This window comes from Apostichopus japonicus, chromosome 9, assembly GCF_037975245.1.
Source record: "Apostichopus japonicus isolate 1M-3 chromosome 9, ASM3797524v1, whole genome shotgun sequence".
NCBI lineage: Eukaryota > Metazoa > Echinodermata > Holothuroidea > Aspidochirotida > Stichopodidae > Apostichopus > Apostichopus japonicus.
Window position 1 is genome coordinate 25,657,168 of NC_092569.1, and position 21,928 is coordinate 25,679,095.

The following is a 21,928-nucleotide window of genomic DNA, read 5'->3' on the forward strand; positions in this document are numbered from 1 at the left end:
ATAAATTGCAAAGGTTTCATGGAAGGGAAGAGCAGCAAACTGCAACCATATGGAATATTCTTTATTCATTTGGAGCCAACCTGTAAAATATTTTTAAAAACTGAATAAAACCATAAAAATATAGAACGTTTATTTAAGACAATCTTCCCTGTTTGTACAGTTTTACTTCTATCTGCAATCAAATATTCATTTTTAACGTGGCATAAAATAATTTACATCCCTGGTAGTAATTCTTGATTCTTGTGACATAGTTTTTGGAAATTTTAATTTCCTATAAGACAGGATATATATTAAAACGGAAATAAAGTCATTTTGAAATGAAAAAAAGAGGATAAGTGTAAAACATTGGAAACAAAACTAAGAATAAAACCTGGGAAAAGTGCCCAAACTTGTTCCGATTTTTAACCCGGTCCTCTACATATTTAGACTATGTCCTAGTAATCATGACAACAATACGTTAGGAGTCCCTTCAATACGTCAGGAGTCTCTTCCTTCAATACGTCAGGAGTCCCTTCAATACGCCAGGGGTCCCTTCAATGCGTCAGGAGTCCCTTCAATACGTCAGGAGTCCATTCAACACGCCAGGAGTCCCTTCAATACTTCAGACGTCCCTTCAATACGTCAGGAGACCCTTCAATACGTCAGGAATCCCTTCAATACGCCAGGGGTCCCTTCAATACGTCAGGGGTCCCTTCAATACGCCAGGAGTCCCTTCAATACAACAGGGGTCCCTTCATTACCTCATGAGTCCCTTCAATACGTCAGGAATTCCTGCAATACAACAGGAGACCCTTCATTACGTCAGGAGTCCCTCCAATGCGTCAGGAGTTCCTTCAATACGTCAGGAGTCCCTTCAATGCGTCAGGAGTACCTTCAATACGTCAGGAGTCACTTCAATACGTCAGGAGTCCATTCAATACGCCAGGAATGCCTTCAATGCGTCAGACGTCCCTTCAATACGTCAGGAGTCCCTTCAATACGTCAGGAGTTCCTTCAATACGTCAGGAGTCCCTTCAATGCGTCAGGAGTCACTTCAATACGTCATGAGTAACTTCATTACGTCAGAGTTCCTTCAATACGTCAGGGGTCCCTTCAATAAGCCAGGAGTCCCTCCAATACAACAGGAGTCCCTTCATTACGTCAAGAGTTCCTTCAATACGTCAGGGGTCCCTTCAATAAGCCAGGAGTCCCTCCAATACATCAGGAGACCCTTCATTACGTCAGGAGTCCCTTCAATGCGTCAGAAGTGCCTTCAATATGTCAGGAGTCCCTTCAAACGTCAGGAGTCCATTCAATACGCCAGGAATACCTTCAATGCATCAGACGTCCCTTCAATACGTCAGGAGAACCTTCAATACATCAGGAATCATTTCAATACGTCAGGAGTCTCTTCAATACGTCAGGAGTTCCTTCAATACGTCAGGAGTCCCTTCAATGCGTCAGGAGTACCTTCAATACATCAGGAGTCACTTCAATACGTCATGAGTCACTTCATTACGTCAGGTCCCTTCAATGCGTCAGACGTCCCTTCAATACGCCAGGAGTCCCTTCAATACGTCAGGAGTTACTTCAATACGTCAGGAGTCCCTTCAATGCGTCAGGAGTCCCTTCATTACGTCATGAGTCCCTTCAATACGTCAGGAATTCCTGCAGTACAACAGGAGACCCTTCATTACGCCAGGAGTCCCTTCAATGCGTCAGGAGTCCATTCAATATGTCAGGAGTCCTTTCAATACGTCAGGAGTCCATTCAATGCGTCCGACGTCCCTTCAATACGTCAGGAGAACCTTCAATACGTCAGGAATCATTTCAATACGTCAGGAATCCCTTCAATACGCCAGGAGTTCCTTCAATACGTCAGGAGTCCCTTCAATGCGACATGGGTCCCTTCAATGCGTCAGACGTCCCTTTAATACGCCAGGAGAACCTTCAATACGTCAGGAATCACTTCAATACGTCAGGAGTTCCTTCAATACGTCAGGAGTCCCTTCAATGGGTCAGGAGTCCCTTCAATACGTCAGGAGTCACTTCAATACGTCATGAGTTACTTCATTACGTCAGGGGTCCCTTCAATACGACAGGGGTCCCTCCAATGCGTCAGACGTCCCTTCAATACGTCAGGAGTTCCTTCAATACGTCAGGAGTTCCTTCAATACGTTAGGAGTCCCTTCATTACGTCAGACGCCCCTTCAATACGTCAGGAGAACCTTCAATACTTCAGGAATCATTTCAATACGTCAGGAGTTCCTTCAATACGTCAGGAGTCCCTTCAATGCGTCAGGAGTCCCTTCAATACGTCAGGAGTCACTTCAATAGTCATGAGTTACTTCATTACGTCAGGGGTCCCTTCAATGCGTCAGGAGTCCCTTCAATACGTCAGGAGTCACTTCAATACGTCATGAGTTACTTCATTACGTCAGGGGTCCCTTCAATACGACAGGGGTCCCTTCAATGCGTCAGACGTCCCTTCAATACGTCAGGAGTCCCTTCAATACGTCAGGAGTTACTTCAATACGTCAGGAGTCCCTTCAATCCGTCAGGAGTCCCTTCAATACGTCAGGAGTTCCTCAAAAGGGAGTAATTCTACTATACATTATCTTAGTTAATGTTTGGTGAGCGACCTGCACTTTGTTACATGTTCAAAGTATCTCTGTTTAATTTCCACAGGGATATTACTATCAAGTGCACAGGGATGCACTTTGTAACTGTGTTATCTGGCAAAACAAGACAGATACCAAACATAATCTTAACCAAATGGCTTTGTTGTGAAATACTGTCGTTGAGTGAGAGAAAATTCATGATCAAGAGATGTAATAAATTCAAATGTCAGTGTTTTGAAACGTAGAGATGACCTGCCATTGCAATTGATTAAGTTCTATTATTTTCTTCTTTAGATTAATTCCGATCGATGGGCTGATGTGTTGATGTATGAGACAGATTATGACGACACTTATTACGATACGCAATCTTCTGAACATACGTCACCAATCGACATGCTCGAACCATCTTTTAATCCCGAAAATGGCAATGTCACGTCCGCCACATCGAACGATACGGAAGGAAATACATTGGCAAGAAACAAACGTAAGTATGATACCTAGGCTACATGTACGCCAAATTAGAAATCAACATGTTGGATATGTCAAGAGTCGTAAAACATGAGTTATATGTTGCAACTATGAGCATACAAAATCAATCATTTTATGCCTTACCTTCGTCAGCAAATAATTGGCACTGGAATGAAAAGTACAAAATGTATCACAATGAACGTATGACGATAGAAAAAAAAAATCCAAAATATTTTCTAAAGCAGTACTCTTTATTTGTCGAATATGAGCCATATATTATTTCTCTGCTTTTGTCTAATAATATTTTATATTGGAGTACACGTGGATTTTGTAAATTATTCCGTTTCCATCGTCTAAAGATTCTGAAAAGGACGAAACCAGTCTTGTAAGTGGAATTGTTCTGTTGTGTTGAAGGATCTACTGTTATGAAATAGTAATACCATCTCTGATGTTACCGAAACACTCCATCGAGACACCTTACAGGCCTCTTATGTATTTATCTAGGTCATGGATTCAGTTTTCCCACGACAAGTTTTTAACTATCTTATTGAATCTTGGTACAGGGCCTTTTCCCAAAATAGATTCCATTATGTCTGTGGAACATTCGAGAAGGTTCTCTTACATGGTATGGAAGTTTCCATAGAAAGGGGATGGACTTCCAAACTCCCAACCAATCAGGGCAGATCAGTGCCAGTGCATTTATTTTTATATCGTTAAGTTAATACAGGATGGTCAGGTTATTGGCTGCCTACTGATTATGCGCAGAGGGATTTTATAGAAGTAAGGTTATAAAAGGGCATGGGGCCGAAAGTTTTATCACTCCGTCAGAAATTTATCACTCCGTCAGCGCTCCGTGATCAGTTCGTCGCTTCGTCATTGCTTCGTCACCATTTCATCACTCCTTCTAATTGCTTAATTGACGGAGTCAAGTCAAGTCAAGTCAAATCATTGTAATTTAGTTTTATTTGTAAAGAGAATCGACAGAGAAGAAATTATACCGAATCATTAAATCAAATCCTATCTTGTCAAATTGTTTTTCTGTGAACTCATTGTTTTCTTCCGTTCGACACATCTCCTGAAGAAGCATAAATACGGCATCAAGATATCCCAGTACCTTTCTATCGCGAGTCCCGATATAGTTTTACTATCGGAGGAGCCGGGCTCGTCACAATATTACACTACATACAATCTAATGAGAACGCAAAATGGTTGAGTATGTAAACGGTCGATTGTAAGTTATATTCAAATATCAGGAAACTGACAAGAATTACAAAACGTTACTAAGCGAACAATACTGCTAATCATCCAAGTAAACGAAATATCGCGATTTTCACTACCATATGTCTTTTCATTATTACTGTTTTTATTTTGATTATTATTATTATTGTTTTTTGTTTTCATCGTTAGGCGATGATGATTATTATGACTGGTATTATGATAGCATGCAGGAAGATGAATCGATCGATGAAGACTTAACCAGTAGCTCTCTTCATGATGGAATGGTATTACCAGACCTGAGACAAGTAGTTTACTTTGAGGCAGAACCTGTTTTGGATCGCAACAGACGACCTTCACAGATACCAACTCCGACCAGACAGGAACTAACGGATATGGGACATAGAGCGGAGGATCTCATATTGGAGTGCAAATTCAACAACAGAAAATGCGATCATACGTAAATTCATATTTATTTGACATTTTGATAGATGCATCCGAACACCGATGTAGAGAACAGCATGACATGTCTGCATCTTTAATGCAAACAACCTTCAATTGGAAATGTATAGTCCTACATTCACATTACAATTTTGCTCCCAATTTCGTTGCAGTTGTTTCATGGTGTAACATGCCAATGCTTCTATCCATGAATCTATACTCATGAGAGAAACGAGAGAATTAAACCACTGTTTCTACCAATGTCAATGCTTCAGTCCATTAATTCATACTCATGAGAGAAATTAGAGAATTAAACCACTGTGTCCACCAATGAGATAAGTCTTAGTTCACTCTTTCAAAATGAATTGAACTTACTTCATGCATTTAACTGTTGCGACAAAAGTAAATATGTTTTTGATGGTTTAGTCTTTCTGGGCTTTGGCTTTCTTGTTTTTGTGTTCGTGGGGGTTGGTGGGTGGGTGGGGTGGGGGAGGGGGTAAATGAAACATTACATATCGTCGGTGCGTAACTATATATAAGAACACAAATCGCCAATAGTTTTATATTAAGATGAAAGGAAAGACAACAAATACATGTAGTTACGGCAATAACAAATGCGTACGTCCAATCTTTCATTTGATTGATGAAATGTTTCCACATGAACTGACCACAGAAAGCACAATGATAATATTAATTTCTCTGTTATTCAATTTTTCAGTGATTTCATAACGACACAGAACCAAGAATATGGTAATTGCTTTACGTTCAACGGAGATTCGCATGGAGGTTCGTTTAAAAGAATCACAAAAACTGGCTCAAAATTTGGTAGGTCAAATTTCTACTCGGCACCCAAACAGTATAGAAACTATTTTGAATCACTATATATCATTGAAAACTTAACTATGTTAACCGGGAGATGCTCTACAAAGTCCACTTAGCCTAATCTCGTAGTCTGGCGGGGGTGGGGGGTGGGGCTAGGAGGACGTTCAGACGGATGGGGGAGTACATTTTATATTCAGTCGGGAAAGAGTTAGAGTACGGTAGTTATTAAAGCAACCCTCGAGTTTAGACCTAACAATATAGTGCTAATGGATAGTATGGATAGAAATATCAGACTGCCTCTCTTGACATCTGAGCTTTTATTTTTTATCCGTGGTAGGATCCCTCAGAACCCCGGACATGCGTGTCGGCTTCAACTACTCAAGTGTCACACCTCCTCCATGAGAAACTCCTGTATTCGTCTCCGCCTTAATATGTCATACCCCATACTTTATCCTGTACCTAATTTATCCGGAGAATTTGGAATTTGGTCCCACCCCTCCAACCCCCCCCCCCACACACACAGACACAAAACACATTTGAAACCCTGTGCATGTCATTGTTATCGTCGACAAATTTCCTATATATACAGTTTATTTTCGTAATAAATTACAGTCTTACAAGTATTTACTCAAAAAGTACTGTTATTTTTTTATCAATTAAGAGCAACCGCTTGTCTATGATTTAAAACAATACATCAATAAAAGAACGTTATGTCCTATCTCATATCAGAAAAAGCCATATGTCGTAAACACCGGGTAAAATATGAAAACGTTCAACCCTTTCTCCATATTTGAAGTAGAAACATCACCCGTGTGATAACTGTTTTGCATTAATTTTGGATTTGAGTATCGTCAATACATACATACATACATACTGACCGTATTATCATTAGAGTTCTTCGGTACAGTGCCACTGAAATTAATCTTTTTTGCTTAATTGTCAAACGACTAACTCGTTAGCTTTATCCATATAGGTCATTTTCTTTGAAAATACTCATCTTTGAGGCCATATTTGCGTATATTTCCATCGCCAAGGGAGGGGATGGGGTATGGGGAAACATATCCACTCCTTCCTTTGCTTCAACCCCGGCCCACAAAAAAATAAAAGGTAGTTATAAGCACAACCACTCGTGAAACCTTACTATAACCTTATATATCCTAAATATGCTTCAAAATGCACTATTCTGATCTTAATTAAGTGTTAACCAAGAGACCGCCAAGGCTGACGCTGGCACTGAGCCAGTCACTGAATCAATAACCATTTAATAACCGACTTGCGGAAGCGGAAACTTCTATAATATCACTTCATATCCTGAAAATGATTACTTTGATTCAGTTCTAACAACAATTTGATGGACGATGATAACGATGAATTATAAGAACGGTTGCGATAAGTAAAGTGAAAGAAATGAACCGTAATCATCTTCAACTGCTGCTGATGGATTTTGGCCATCGCATCGGGTCTCTTGGGTGTATTCATAAAGCAAAGTATTTGCATATATTCTGTAAGAAAAAAACAAATCTCTAAAGCGTCTGCTCCGTAACTGAGCGAAGTGTCAGTTTCCTTTTCCACCGTAGAAAAACAAAACAAAAAGCGTTATAATTTTGCATGAGCTAGCAAAATGAAAAAATAAAAGAGAAATAAAACGGTAAGTGACCTGGAACATATTTAGCGCCAACTTAACGTTCCTTTCATAATTTTCGTCATGCGCTATATTTTATTGAATTTGAATTTGAATGTATTGTCCACAATCGGAAATTCGGCTTACACGGGTCGTAAACGAAAGAAGAAAAAATAGCAATAGATTAAGTCAATAAACTGCGATACACATACAATAATACAACAAATATACAGCAAGTCCTACAAATAAGAAACTTATCTTCTCACTTGTGAATTAAATATATGAGTAGAGTTAGGCACAAATGAGTATCTGAAGCGGCCCCTAAGTGTACGCGGTGGACATGAACGCATCCAGAGCGGTTGTAATTATAGTGCTGAAACAAAGGATGTGTCGGGTCTTGCATGGCATGTTTCAATTTATTGCAGACCCTCTCATGGTACAAGTACTCTAACGATGGTAATTGAGCACCGATTACACGCTGGGCAACTTTCCTAGGTTGCTCGAGCATCTTCACATCATTTTTTGTACCAATGGCAAAGTAGCAAATTATGTTGTACATCAAAACACTTTGAACGAGGGATTTATAAAACAAGGTCATGATTGTTTTATCCACTCTGAGGTTCTTCAGTTTTCTCAAGAAATACAGCCTCTGATTTGCTTTCTTATGGACAATTGTGGTATTACTAGACCAGTCAATTTTGTTCCTCAGCATGGTTCATAAGTACTTATATTTATCTACTTGTTCTACTTGTTCCCCATGAACATAGATGGGGGCGTGAGTTACTGGCTTGCGACGGAAATCTATAATCAGCTCCTTAGTTTTGGACAAATGACAAATGATCATTGCACCACTGGACAAACCTTGCAATCGTGGTGGCGTATGAGTCAATGTCATCTGACAGGTAACCAGTACTGACAGTATCATCCGCATATTTGATGATACTACAATCACTGGTCATACTCTGACAGTCGCTGGTATACAGGGAAAAAAGCCAGGGGGAGGACACAGCCCTGAGGCGCACCTACACTTAAAATCATTTCCCCTGAGTAGACATCGCCTACCTTCACCCTCTGAGGTCTTTTTATGAGGATATCATGAATCCATAGGGTTATACGAGGGGATACACCGTATGCGATTAATTTAGCTGTAAGTAAGTGTGGGACAATTGTGTTGAATTCACTAGAAAAGTATATAAAAGTAGATCTCGCATACTGTCTATCTTTATTTAAAGGAGAGTAAACTTTGTGCAGATATGTCAACACCGCATCATCAACCCCCTCCCTGCCCTATAAGCAAACTGCATCATCAATTCCCTCCCTGCCCTATAAGCAAACTGCATCATCAACCCCCTCCCTGCCCTATAAGCAAACTGCATCATCAATTCCATCCCTGCCCTATAAGCAAACTGCATCATCAACCCCCTCCCTGCCCTATAAGCAACCTGCATGGGGTCAATGAAATGTTCTGTAATACCATGAAGCTATAACTCCATGGTAATACTGAGAAGGCGATTCATTATAAGTCTTTCGAAACATGACATTACAGGTAAGTGAGACGGGCCGAAAATCATTAGGCTCAGTTGCATTCTTCTTCTTGGGGACGGTTATTACTAATGACGTTTTCCACAGTCGTGGAATTGAGCCGTTGTCTAAAGAACATTGAAAGAGTTTTGTAAAATCCCGCCCAGTTCAGATTTGCAGAGTTTAAGGATCTTATTGCATAAACCGTCAGGGCCTTGAGCTTTGCTGGTTTCCAATGATCCAAACACTACCCTAACTTCATGTTCAGAAAAGCAAATCTCATTGTTGAACCCATTTTCCATTAAATCACTAATCAACCCACTCATAACTACATTGTTCTCAGTTGTAAATTCTTTTTCGAATCTACTATAAAATACATTCAACTCTACCACGAAAGTTTGTTTGACTTCTGACCCGGGGGTCACCGACTTCTGTCTGTACCCAGTCAGCATTTGAATCGTTTTCCATGCACCAGCAGGATTATTTCCAGCAAAGTTTCTTTCTAATTTGTCTCTGTATGTTTGTTTACATTCTTCGACTTTACATTTGATGCACTTCTGTACCTCTTTCACTCTTGTTTTGTTACCTTCCATCCGAGCAGCTTCATTCTTTTCGTTAAGTAAATCTCTAAGTACCTTTGTGACCCACGGCTTATTATTCGGATAGATCTTGTAGGTCTGAAGAGGGATGATTGTGTCGACACAGATGTTAACATAGCTAGTGATAATGTCCGTCGCCTCGGCAAGTGAATTAGCTGATGAGAACAATAGATCCCAGTCGGTGGTATCCAGGGTGGCTCGCAGCTCATCTGTTGCTGTCTCCGTCCAAGCGTACCGTTGCTTAGTAACCGGTCGACTTCTTATATCTATATATCAACGATATTGGTGACAATCGTGCTCAATGAACAGAAACTGCTGCGTGTTATCCACAGGTTTATAAAACCAGGGAGTTGTTATTCCATAACAACTCCCTGATAAAATGCAGTATTAATTATATATTTACTGCAGTATTCATGGATGGATATGTGATTTGAGGAGGAAATGTTATCCACAGGTTTATAAAACGCAGTATTAATTATATATTTACTGCAGTATTCATGGATGGAATTGTGCTTTCCGAACGGGATTTGTCAATCAGTCAAGGGTTGTCAAGGATTATTTGAGAGTATAGAAATATACGTTCGGTAACGCAGGGTTATTTTCGTGAAATTTGCCAAACTCAAAACATAAACTGACGCAATACGAGCAAACGTTAAGCTTATTAAATTTCAGATGAAATTTATTAGAAGCCTACTGTTTAACTCGAAATGCTTTCATGCAATCATAAATCAGTCTCTAAGGAAGAAAATGTACATCTCATGATGATGTATCCTCTGTTTGCCCACACGACTGACAGTAACTATGTTGAATTCAACTTAGATAAAGCTTCGTTGTATGGATTATGAATGCCATCATGTCATAAGTTACTGCAACGCAGTTTACTTAACGCATCAAAAATTAAATTTTATACTAGTCATCTGTTAAGTATTTTGCAATGGTTAAATCCGCTCTATTCCACTCTATGAAATAGAACCATGGGTTATACTTTTTGGTAGCACTTTTTTCAATGGTAAGAGAGCAGAGAAACCTGTCTGTTCAAAACAATCTGTTGCATGAGTGCATTTTACCCATCTTAATATAATATGTTGTATAAAACATATAATGAATGGTTTACATTCGTGCAATAGTGCAAATATTTCATTCGTTGAAAGATGTTATTTGTTCCACTCAACTCGGCTGCGCCTCGTTGAATGGAACATTCCATCTTTCAACTCATGAAATATTTGCACTATTGCACTCATAACCATTCATTATTTGTATACTATCACATTTGGTTATTTATGTCTCATTCTATACATGGTCTGGATCATATATCAAAAAACAAACTTCACACATTTTAACGTTTTTTGATGATATATTTATGGTAGATTATACTGCTTTCCTTTTGAAATGTAATTAACAATAGGATAGATAAGTGAACCGTAGAGATGTTCAAGTTTCAAAGAGTGTTATAAAAGTCAACTATACAAGTGGGTTTAGTAAAATGACAGGAGTTTCATAAATAATCAAATAGCGTATCGTAACTCTGACGACATGCTGGAAATGTAACAGTCACTATACAAATACGTTGTCTCTCACTTTCTCTCCTGAGCTCCTGATCATCTCATTTCCAACCTCAACACGTCCTAAAATACTCCCGGGATGTATTTTTATGCCTACGATGACAATATTTGAATTTCTATTTCTCTCAAACAGGTCTCCATATGACCCTCTACATCGAGCACAGTGAGTATGTTGGTGCGCTTACTAAAGATATCGGCGTCAGAATAATGACTCACCCTAGAGACATTATGCCAAATCCAGAGGATGTCGGACTCTCACTTTCACCTGGTTTCTCTACCAACATGGGCATTCGACAGGTATAGTTATTAAAACGTTGAATTCCAACACACGATTCCAAACAAAACGAAATGTCTACTGAATCTGCATAGCCTATATATATGCGCATATATATGCGCATAGTTTATATATATATATATATATATATATAGATATATAGATATATCTATATATATATATATATATATATGCGCATTCACATCAGTAGAATCACTGTGGCCGAGTGGTAGCCTACAGACTTATATATACAGACTTCTCGTTCACTTTAATTGCATAAATATAGAAGTTTTAGAACAAAATAAACTTCTATTTATTTATATACAGACTTCTCGTCCACTTTATTGCATAAATATAGAAGTTTTAGAACAAAAGAAACTTCTATTTATTTATATAGGCAATTGCCACCGCCTAATATTAGTTGAAATAACTATATGCAAGCACGTTAGTTCAAATAATGTATGAATTAGCACTCTCATACAGTAGTTCAAAGCTGAACTTATCTGCCACAATTCGTTTTACCCAAAAGATAGAATTCACTAGTTTTTTCGAATCATCACATTGACTTTGCGCACTTGTATGATATATGTGTACACTTAGGTTTGTGGCCCTAAATGTTTCATAAATACATTTAATATTTCCGTACATTTGCATTTTGAGTGCATTTTTATATTTGTGTAAACTGCATATTTTATTAGAATTGTATATTTTAGACTCTGAAGAAGATCCTGCTAGGATCGAAACGTCAGGCCTACTTACTTTTACACATAATTGTATATTGTATACGAACCGTTTTCTATTTGTATATATTAGTTCAGGTCTTGTTTGTTGTTTACAATTTTTTTAGTATTCGGTAAGATCTCTTGTTGTCACTCAAATTCCTTTGTATTTTTTATGATTGACCGAATGAATTCCCATCCATCCATCTATTTCATCCATTTATTTCATCCATCCGTCCGTCCGTCCGTCCGTCCATCCGTCCATCTATCCTACCTTCTAAGAGTATAATGCTTTTCAGCTAATCTGTTTAAATTGGAAAAAAATATCAGCAACCTTACAACCCGATAAATCCGATGAGAAAATTATCCACAACTCCCCACCAAATCACGTTCACCTAATTTTGGAGAGTAAATACAGACAACCTATGCGGGTACCTGTTTACTCTTCGTGCACACACGCACAAACACATAGCAAGGACATGACCGTAAACTTCTCCGATCAAATAATAACTAAAAACACTATATCGAGAAGTGGCACTAAAATATACACTATAGCGTATTCGATTTCGAGTTTTCGCTTGCAACTGGACGGTTAACATCATAGTAACAACCAGCATCAATCGGCTTAGTCATTCCATGACAAGTTTCAACAGTAAGACTTCACAAAAGATAATACTTCAAGTAATCAATACGATCCTTACACTAATATATATATATATATATATATATATATATATATATATATATATATATATATAAATATATATATTTTTGATAATCGTAACGAGTTGGAAAATCAAGAACAGTGAAAAAACTTCCAGCCTCCACCAGGATTCGAGCCCGGGCCTCCCGCTCTGTACGCGGACACCCTAACAAACTAGGCTATGGACGCTGATTGTATGTCCCGAGGTTCGAAACCGGTAAGGAAGGTCGTAATTCCACTGTAGGCGTTTGTCACCTGTATCGAACAATACTATAGTTCTGTTTTTGGTGACATATTTTGCCTTACCATAGAGATCAAACATGATGCTAACCAACTCGAAATCATTTCTGATTCCTAAAGCCGCATCTCGAAAGAGATACTTTGAACAGTCTTTATGTTAATGAAATGGAGGTAAACGAAAAAGGCAAATGGAAATGACAATCGTAATGAGTTGGAAAGTCAAGAACAGTGAAAAACCTTCCAGCCTCCACCGGAATTCGAACCCGCGCCTCCCGCTCTTTACGCGGACACCCTAACCAACAAGGCTATGGACGCTGATTGTATGTCCAGAGGTTCGAAACCGGTAAGGAAGGTCGTAATTCCACTGTGTATATATATATACATATATATATATATATATATATATATATGTATATATATATATATATATATATATATATATATATATATATATATATATATATATATATATATATATATATATATATATATATATATACATCATTAATCTCCCATGATCAATAACCGCCGATACCTATAGCTCAAAATTCCAAATCCCCTCGCAAATATTACTTGCTCTCGGTCAACGTTATAGCAATACAGCAGTGGTTCTAAGTTTCTAACTGTAGATTGAGGTAATTTAGCCGCTCATCCTATTTTGCAGCAATAACCACCAGCGAACGGTACAAAGATGATAAAAAACAAGGGACGGCTATAACTTTCTTTCCAGCTAAAACGTTAAAATGCATTATCTCGCATTGCCTAATGCTTTTACGAAGTGGCCATAATTTGATGGATCAAGTCACTCTATATATATATATATATATATATATATATATATATATATATATATATATATACCACCTCTCTCTCCACCTTTCTCTCTCTCTCTCCACCTCTCTCCACCTCTCTCTCTCTCTCTCTCTCTCTCTCTCTATATATATATATATATATATATATATACATAAATTTATATATATATATATATTTATATATATATATATATATATATATATATATATATGTATTTATATATATATATATATATATATATATATTATATATATATATATATATATATATATTTATATATATATATATATACATATACATATATATATACATATATATATATATATATATATATATATATATATATATATATATATATATATACATAAGACTTCTATAAAGAAACATTCCAAATATCAGTTTTTCGTCGAATTTTAACATTCTATGTTTGAAGTTTATTTGAGCGAACCCCCCCCCCCTCTCCCCCTCCCTCACCACAAAAAAAAGGGAACGGAATATGTGATTGGCGTATTGGCTTTAAGAAACTAATCCTCTCTTAAGGCGGTGGGGCAGTTGTTCCCTTAAAAAAATGCTGCCCCTTCATCCTGGTCCAACGTTGACGTCGAGTACCGAACTTTATTCGTTTTGCAAAAATCAGTAGTGTTTGCAACTTGAAGATGAACGACATCTTATCTCAGTTGCAAAAATTGTTTAAACATTTCGAGTGAATGTATGCAAACACCTATTGTACATCTGAGGTGTTTTTTTTTTTTTTTTTTTTTTAATCTCCTTGCAGGTTGAGATCAAAAGGTTACCTCACCCTCATGGCAGCTGTACTAACGGAGAAGATAAAAATTACCTCATGAACAACCGATACAACTACAGCATATTATCATGCCAAAAGAAATGCTTCTTAAATAAAATGGCAAGCGATTGCAACTGTGTGGTTAATTCTTATGACGATTACAAAGGAATACAGCTGTGCAACCAAACACAGAGTGAGTATCGTAGTCTACTGTTGCAAGATGATGGTAACGATTACGTAACAACTTTGACAAAGATTGAACTATACTATACAACCTTTAGCTATGTAGTAGTTATAAGTATCGTTATAACTACTGGGAACGATATGATTAACATGCTGTGTGGTCAGTCTTATTGTGTACAATGTGAAGTTTAATGGTAATTTGGGGTCAACAGACTGGTCGAGGTCTGAAAATTTGTAACCACGACAACTCAAAATGTACGTATTTGTTGAACTTCATACATGGTATGCGCATCCAGCTTGGTGAGAACAAGAACTTGGTCGAGGTCAAAGGTCATTTGTGTTCAACCTAAAGTCAAAGTCTGGACAATCTTGTAAACACAATAACTCAAGAAGTACAACTTTCAAGAACTGCATACTTATAGTATGGAGAACCAGCTCGGTGGGTACAAGTACCTTATTAAGATAGGCAGAGGTCAAAGGGCAAATGAGGTCAACAGGTGAAGCAGTCTGAAAACATGATAACTCCAAGTTAAAGCTACAATTAATATGTCAATTTTCTGTGAACCCTCAGTCCGACAAGGAAACGTAATGAAAGTTGATGCAATTAGACATTTAGTGTTGCTGGATAGAAAACTGTTTTAAGTAACAGAACATGGGTGCCCCAAATGTTAAACAATAGCTATAATTACAGGGAAGGTCGATTACCACACAAATAACACATACTCAAGGGCCCCGCGGATAGTACGGAATAGTAAATGCGACGTTTCCATACGACCACAGGGTGGTGCATATAGTTGTCTTTTTTCAGCAAATGAGTAATAAGGACCATCTTGATAACCCCCCTCATACCTTTCCTCCCCTTCCCCTTCACCTCCCCAACAATGAAATTTGCGCCTGTTACTGTCCACACTGTTCGAAAACAAATACCCATATTATTGCTGTTTATGAATACTCATTTGTATTCAGTAATTGTATAATGTTTGAAATCTTTGTACATCAGGACATTGCCGACAGAGAATTGAGAAATTATATTATACTGAGAGTCTAGAATGTGATTGCCCTGCGCCATGCCGGTGAGTATTAACTATACAGTGCATTGGTCGAATTTTGGCGTCGCCTTTCGATCAGTGAATTGCTCTTTTCTGACATAAGTTAATGAGTCACGCCTTTAATACACTTTAGACATGTACGCATGTAAGGATGGCATAAACCTCAGATCAGATCTTTTTTATCCTTTATTTCATAATGTCATGAACCAGTAATTCTCGATTGTTGTGTAAATGCCTACACGTAACCTACGCCGCAGGCATAAGTCATCTGTTGAGCCATACGATTTACTAACTGTATTTTACTAACTTGTATTAAAATTAGAATATTCTCCGTTGGTATATACATAAGTGGGTAGAACTCCAAAATTGCAAATATTTACGAGATATTGAGTGTCGATCATCACTATGGCTAAACGATGATTTAAACAGGAAAGTGCATATATAGTGCTTTGAAATAACAATTCCCTTGATCTATTTGCCTTTTATATCCTCAGTCTAAATGGCTTTTCACATTCTGACAATTAGTAACACTGAGAGCGATCCGTATGTTGTTGCTAAGGCGTCAAGAGAGTCTTCTCATCGTAGCTTCTTACGAACAGTTCTATAATGTTTGTAGAAAATCACCGTACATTAAAGTACTAAAACACAAAATTACATTTGAAGTACTTGACACAAACTTAGATTGAAGTACTAAACGCATACTTACATTGAAGTACTAAAACACAAACTTACATTGAAGTACTAAAACACAAACTTACGTTGAAATACTAAACACATACTTACGTTGAAGTACTAAAACACAAACTTACATTGTAATACTAAACAAACTTAAACTGAAGTACTAAACACAAACTTACATTGCAGTACTAAACACAAACTTAAACTGAAGTACTAGACACGAACTAACATTGAAGTACTAAAACACAAATTTACATTGAAGTACTAAAACACAAGCTTTACATTGAATTACTAAACACAAACTTACATTTGAAGTACTAAATACAAACTTACATTGAAGTACTAAACACAAACTTACATTTGAAGTACTAAACAGAAACTTAGATTGAAGTACTAAACACAAACTTACATTTGAAGTAAGAAACACAAACTTACATTTGAAGTAATAAACACAAACTTAGATTGAAGTACTAAACACATACTAACATTGAAGTACTAAGCACAAACTTACATTGAAGTACTAAACACAAACTTACATTGAATTAATAAACACAAACTTACATTGAAGTACTAAGCACAAACTTACATTGAAGTATACTAAAACACAAACTTACATTGAAGTACTAAACATGTCCTTCGTTGTGGTTAAATATCACTTGATATTAGTTACATTAAAATGCTATATGAAAAATCTATAGCCTCGTAGCTTGAGGAATGCATCAAGTTAATTCAACTACTGAATATTTTTACTTTTCTTTTGGTTGTTGGGTCAGCTTTCATAAGAAGTATCCTGTGACTAGGTACGGGCCTGATGGAAATATATGCTATATATGAAAATATATATATGAAATATAAATACCAATATTAAATACACATATTCCGATACTACTTTCTACCTGCCCGAAAACAAAACCGGTAAAATTTCTGAAGATTGGGTGGACTTTGCAGTAATTTAATTAAGCTTGCAGAAATATTGTCATTGAAATTTTTAAAATCTGTATCATATATTGAAGCGAACAAGACTGTTTTCTTTGTTTCACTGTTCAGTTAATCTTGTTACTATGGGAGACAAGTAGGTTATGCAAATACGTAATATTCTTCTCTTTTATCAATCAAAATACTTTTTAACTGAACTATATATCACTTTAAAATTTAATTTAAATGATGCAGTTTGTTGAAAAAATATGCTGGAATGTCATCTGGAATAACAAACTAAAGTAACAGAGATAAAAAAAAAATAACCGATACATCATATAGTTATGCTATTAGAGATTGACATCATTTAATATGATTTGTTAAAACAAATTTTTCGTTCATGTTTAAAAAAATTTAAAAAATTAAATATTTTTGATCTATCTTCATTTTAAAGCGAGACTATTTATAACACACAGACGACGTTCTCTGTATGGCCTGAAGACAGGTACTACGTAAGTAAAAAGATTTATATATACAGGATTTATTATACATACAGGACCGGGTTTCTGAAAGCTGATGTTTGCATTAGCCCTTATAACCAGGATTCGAGGAAGAGGTTTCCACAGGGGGAGGAGGGGCAACACTCGAAAGAAAATATGATTTGAAGAAGCACACCGCAGGATCACCTCAAAACGTCCCAATAATTTTGTCCTCTCTATGTGTTTTGTATCTCATGTTTCCAGTATCTGAATGTATTTTCAGCAGAAACGGCATTTCTTTTAAATAGTTATTCCGTTTTGTTCATTTTTCAACCAAAGGGCACGTTCTTAGTAAAATAGATATTTCGCTGAAAACTGTCTATAAGATTGTTATCTATGACCACTTATTTTAAGGGAGGGAAGGGAAGGGGATGGAGGGAACAGGAGTGGGGGGTCAGAGTGAGGAATGGGATGGGTCAACTTCTGAGACTACTCTTGAAAACCCCATTCTTAATGTGATCCTACATTCGCCTATACAAATTAACCATGATAATGCCTGCTGTGTATTAATTCTCTATCGGAATGATTCGTAATACCACAACTAGACATATAACTATCACGTAACTCTGTCATGACCAGTCGGTTTACAGTCTCAATTTCAAGAGACTGGCGTTGAGAATATTTCAAGTTGTTTGGTATTTCCTGCCCAAGCTCCATCTTGTGGTGACCTTTCTTAGAAAGATTATATTATTATCTTAAATATGTTGACAATTATTGCTTTACGTTCAATTTAGAATTATCTGAGTGACGACATATTCAAGAGTAAAAAGTACGACGCATACTTCGCAATGAACAACATATTTGATGCACGGTAAGTACATGGAGATACTTCTGTTAAGATACCATAGTGAGGCGCGGATCCGTAGGGAGGGTGTGGGAGGGGTGTACACCTTCCATTTTCTACAACGCGATACACAAACACACACAAAAGTAGTTCATGCCACATTGACCTTGCGTGTAAGATCTAATTTTAAACCTTATTTAGAGCCTAAATATGCCTATGTCTATTATTTAAAGGGTTGTTTTCTGAGGGAGGCCACTTCACACACCCCCGCTCCACTCCCTACGTGAGATTCGGTTTAAACGAACCCAGGTCAATATCCTCCCACGCCCCCCCCCCATCCTTTTTAAATCCTGCATTAGCCCGTGCTAGTACACCTTAGTTTAAAACAATGTTTCTACTGACAGAAAATTAGTACGTAGATGAAGAACACTTCAGCAATTGCCCAGCAAACACAACACATGTATTCATGAGTTACCGCCATTGCAAAATAGAAAAGAGTAGATTCATTTGTTTGAAACTCCTAATTACTTCAATGTCTCAAGAACACTCTGATAAGAAATAAGAAAGTTTGGCAATAAACAAATTGCGAATATCGCAGTGGGAAGATTCTGAGGAAAGTTTGCAATCAAATTATTAATCAGTATCAAAAAATAATTTTTGTAAGATATGCGCACGTATATGTAGTTTTGTTACTTTAAGGATTATAACTATTTTTTGTTTGTTTTGGGGCCTTCTTGTAGACAAAATCTGGTGCAAGCAAAAATCTACTTCCAAGAGCTAAACTACGAATTGGTTGAGCAGGTTCCCGCCAATACGGTGAGTTTCTCTAGTAGTTAGAATTTTAAAAATGTTTGAAATGTAAAAAGCACGTTAAACGTATAGGGGACTAGAATAAGTTGTTTATAAGTTTAACGTATACAGATTAACTTTCATAACCATTTTCGCTCTCATCCCAATTCCGTCACATTTCTGTGAATGATTCAGTGGTCCAAACCAATGATAAATATTATCGAAAATTAGTGGTAAAAATCCACTGACAACAGTGATGATACGAAAATAACAGCTATTGGACTAATATATTTGATAACTGTTGTATCCATTTTGGGTACTTTGCTCCTGCAGCGCTTCTGAACAGTTTTTCTCACTGGATAAAAGCGCTTTACAAATTCTTATATTATTATTATTATTATTATTAATATATATATTATTATATTTCATATCCCGTTGAAACTTTTGAAACTTTACAAAACTCCTTTTACATTCGTTTGCAGGTCGAATCTGTATTAGGTACAACCGGGGGTCTTTTAGGTCTATATATCGGATTCTCTCTCATAACAGTGGTAGAGACCTTTATTTTACTTTACGATCTTATTTCCTTCATGTGCAAGAAAGTGTTATTCATCCGAAGTTGACATGAAAACTGAGAGGAACTTGGGTATAGCTACTTCTTGTAACTACTTCTTGTGAAGCAGTGGTCTGCAAACTTTTAGGAACAAGACACCTGCAGGATCTTCCATGAGGACTAAACCACGACCCCACCATGCCCCACCATGCCCCCACCATGCCCCACCATGCCCCCGCCATGCCCCCGCCATGCCCCCGCCATGCCCCCGCCATGCCTCCGCCATACCCCCACCATACCCCAACCATACCCTACCTATTGATGCCTCAGAATGCATGAAAGTTATAGCCTTGAATATGAACTTGATGTTAGCAAAAATATTCTATCTCAGTCGGCAAGCTCCGAAACTGCACATGATTCGTTCGTGATCACTTTATGGGTCACCTCTCCCTCTCCGGATAGTCGTTTTCACGTATCAGAAGCTTCGTGTACAATAATTAAATTAAACCATATGTCTTAAAATAGCAACGTGGATTATACCAAAATCTATGTTTATCGATTAACAATCAAAGCTGGAATCTCGACAGATAAGCCTAGACTGGATTATAATATAAATTTGATGTAGACCTACAAACAATGGTTCTCTCTTTTGCATTTAGTATTCTGTATGTCATATATATTCTCTCTGATGGTTCGGAATTAACTGAAAGATCAGCCGATACTCATGGCTGGAACAGCAAAAAAACTGACAATAAATAAATTAAACCATATGTCTTAAAATAGCAACGTGGATTATACCTAAATCTATGTTTATCGATTAACAATCAAAGCTGGAATTTCGACAGATAAGCCTAGGCTGGATTTATAATATAAACTTGATGTAGACCTACAAACAATAGTTCTCTTTTTTGCATTTAGTATTCTGTATGTCATATATATTCTCTCTGATGGTTCGGAATTAACTGAAAGATCAGCCGATACTCATAGCTGGTACAGCAACTACTATCCATGTCCCACAACCGTGCATCAGTAATTATTGCTTTGGGTTCGTAACACTGTTACATGTGTTACAGGTGGCACAGTAATTACTGCAAAGCTCTCAACGTGTTCCCATGAAAGACAAAGAACTGCGCGACTGGACAAGGAGTCTAAGAAGATGAGCGTGCCTACGAGATGAAGTAAGGGAGTGTTACGGTACCGCTTGATTCCAGTTCACACCTCTCTTTAAATTACGCCAATTCGCCGTGCCCGAGAACGAAGAAAGGCCATGTTCGGGTATATCCATAAGCCTACTCATTGCATAAAACCACTAGATACTTCATTTAGAATCGCGTATTAAAGAACTCGCACTCAATGGTTGATACAGCAACTATTGTGCATGTCCCACAACCGTGTATCAGTACTAACTGCTTTGTGATCGTACATGTGTTACAGGACATGAACAGTAGTTACTGTACCAGCTATGAGTATCGGCTGCACGTATCGCATGCAAAGATTGAAAAACTACGTTTTCCTCTTCTGTGCGTTTCATCTTAAGGATCATGTTCAAGTATAGCTATTTGTATATATTTAAAAATGGTCGTTTGTTGTTTGCGTGTTACATTTAATCAAATATGAGTGAATAATTGTGAATATAAGTTTTTGCATTGTGTTACTGAGCAATTTTTGTGGAGAGTCCTTACAAAATTGATATTAAAATGTATTGTGAGTTCATATTTGTTTCACAAGTTATTTCAGAAGCAATTATTTTAAAACATCGATTTTGATAGCAACGTTATACTGATTGTAACCTTACTTTGTAAAAGAAAACTCGTCTTACACGATCTCAATATAGATATATATAGATATATATAGATATGTATAGATATATATATATATATATATATATATAGATATATATATATATATATATATATATATATATATATATATATATATATTGGGGATGAAAGTTGCTACGTGCATGCACCCAAGCAAATGTCCCCCCCCGCCAATATTTGAAACAAATCGCCGCCCCTGGTGATGACCTTTAGAAGACCTAACTTGCGACTTATGT

At 37.1% G+C, this 21,928-nt stretch overlaps 1 protein-coding gene across 2 annotated transcripts in view; it reads left to right on the plus strand.

Annotated features, from left to right (window-relative positions):
* Nucleotides 1-21,671, plus strand: part of LOC139974450 (epithelial sodium channel subunit alpha-like) — a 133,968-nt gene extending 112,297 nt beyond the window's left edge. The window contains exons 4-13 of one of the 2 annotated variants that reach the window (XM_071981616.1): nt 2,895-3,084; nt 4,476-4,743; nt 5,443-5,549; nt 10,983-11,146; nt 14,374-14,575; nt 15,566-15,638; nt 17,662-17,719; nt 18,481-18,557; nt 19,271-19,346; nt 19,802-21,671. In XM_071981616.1, the coding sequence (XP_071837717.1) occupies nt 2,895-3,084; nt 4,476-4,743; nt 5,443-5,549; nt 10,983-11,146; nt 14,374-14,575; nt 15,566-15,638; nt 17,662-17,719; nt 18,481-18,557; nt 19,271-19,346; nt 19,802-19,942 (1,356 nt within the window). In that variant the 3' untranslated portion in view covers nt 19,943-21,671. The remainder of the gene's footprint in view (nt 1-2,894; nt 3,085-4,475; nt 4,744-5,442; nt 5,550-10,982; nt 11,147-14,373; nt 14,576-15,565; nt 15,639-17,661; nt 17,720-18,480; nt 18,558-19,270; nt 19,347-19,801) is intronic. The other variant, XM_071981615.1, reaches the window with a different exon arrangement.
* Nucleotides 21,672-21,928: the final 257 nt, after the last annotated feature.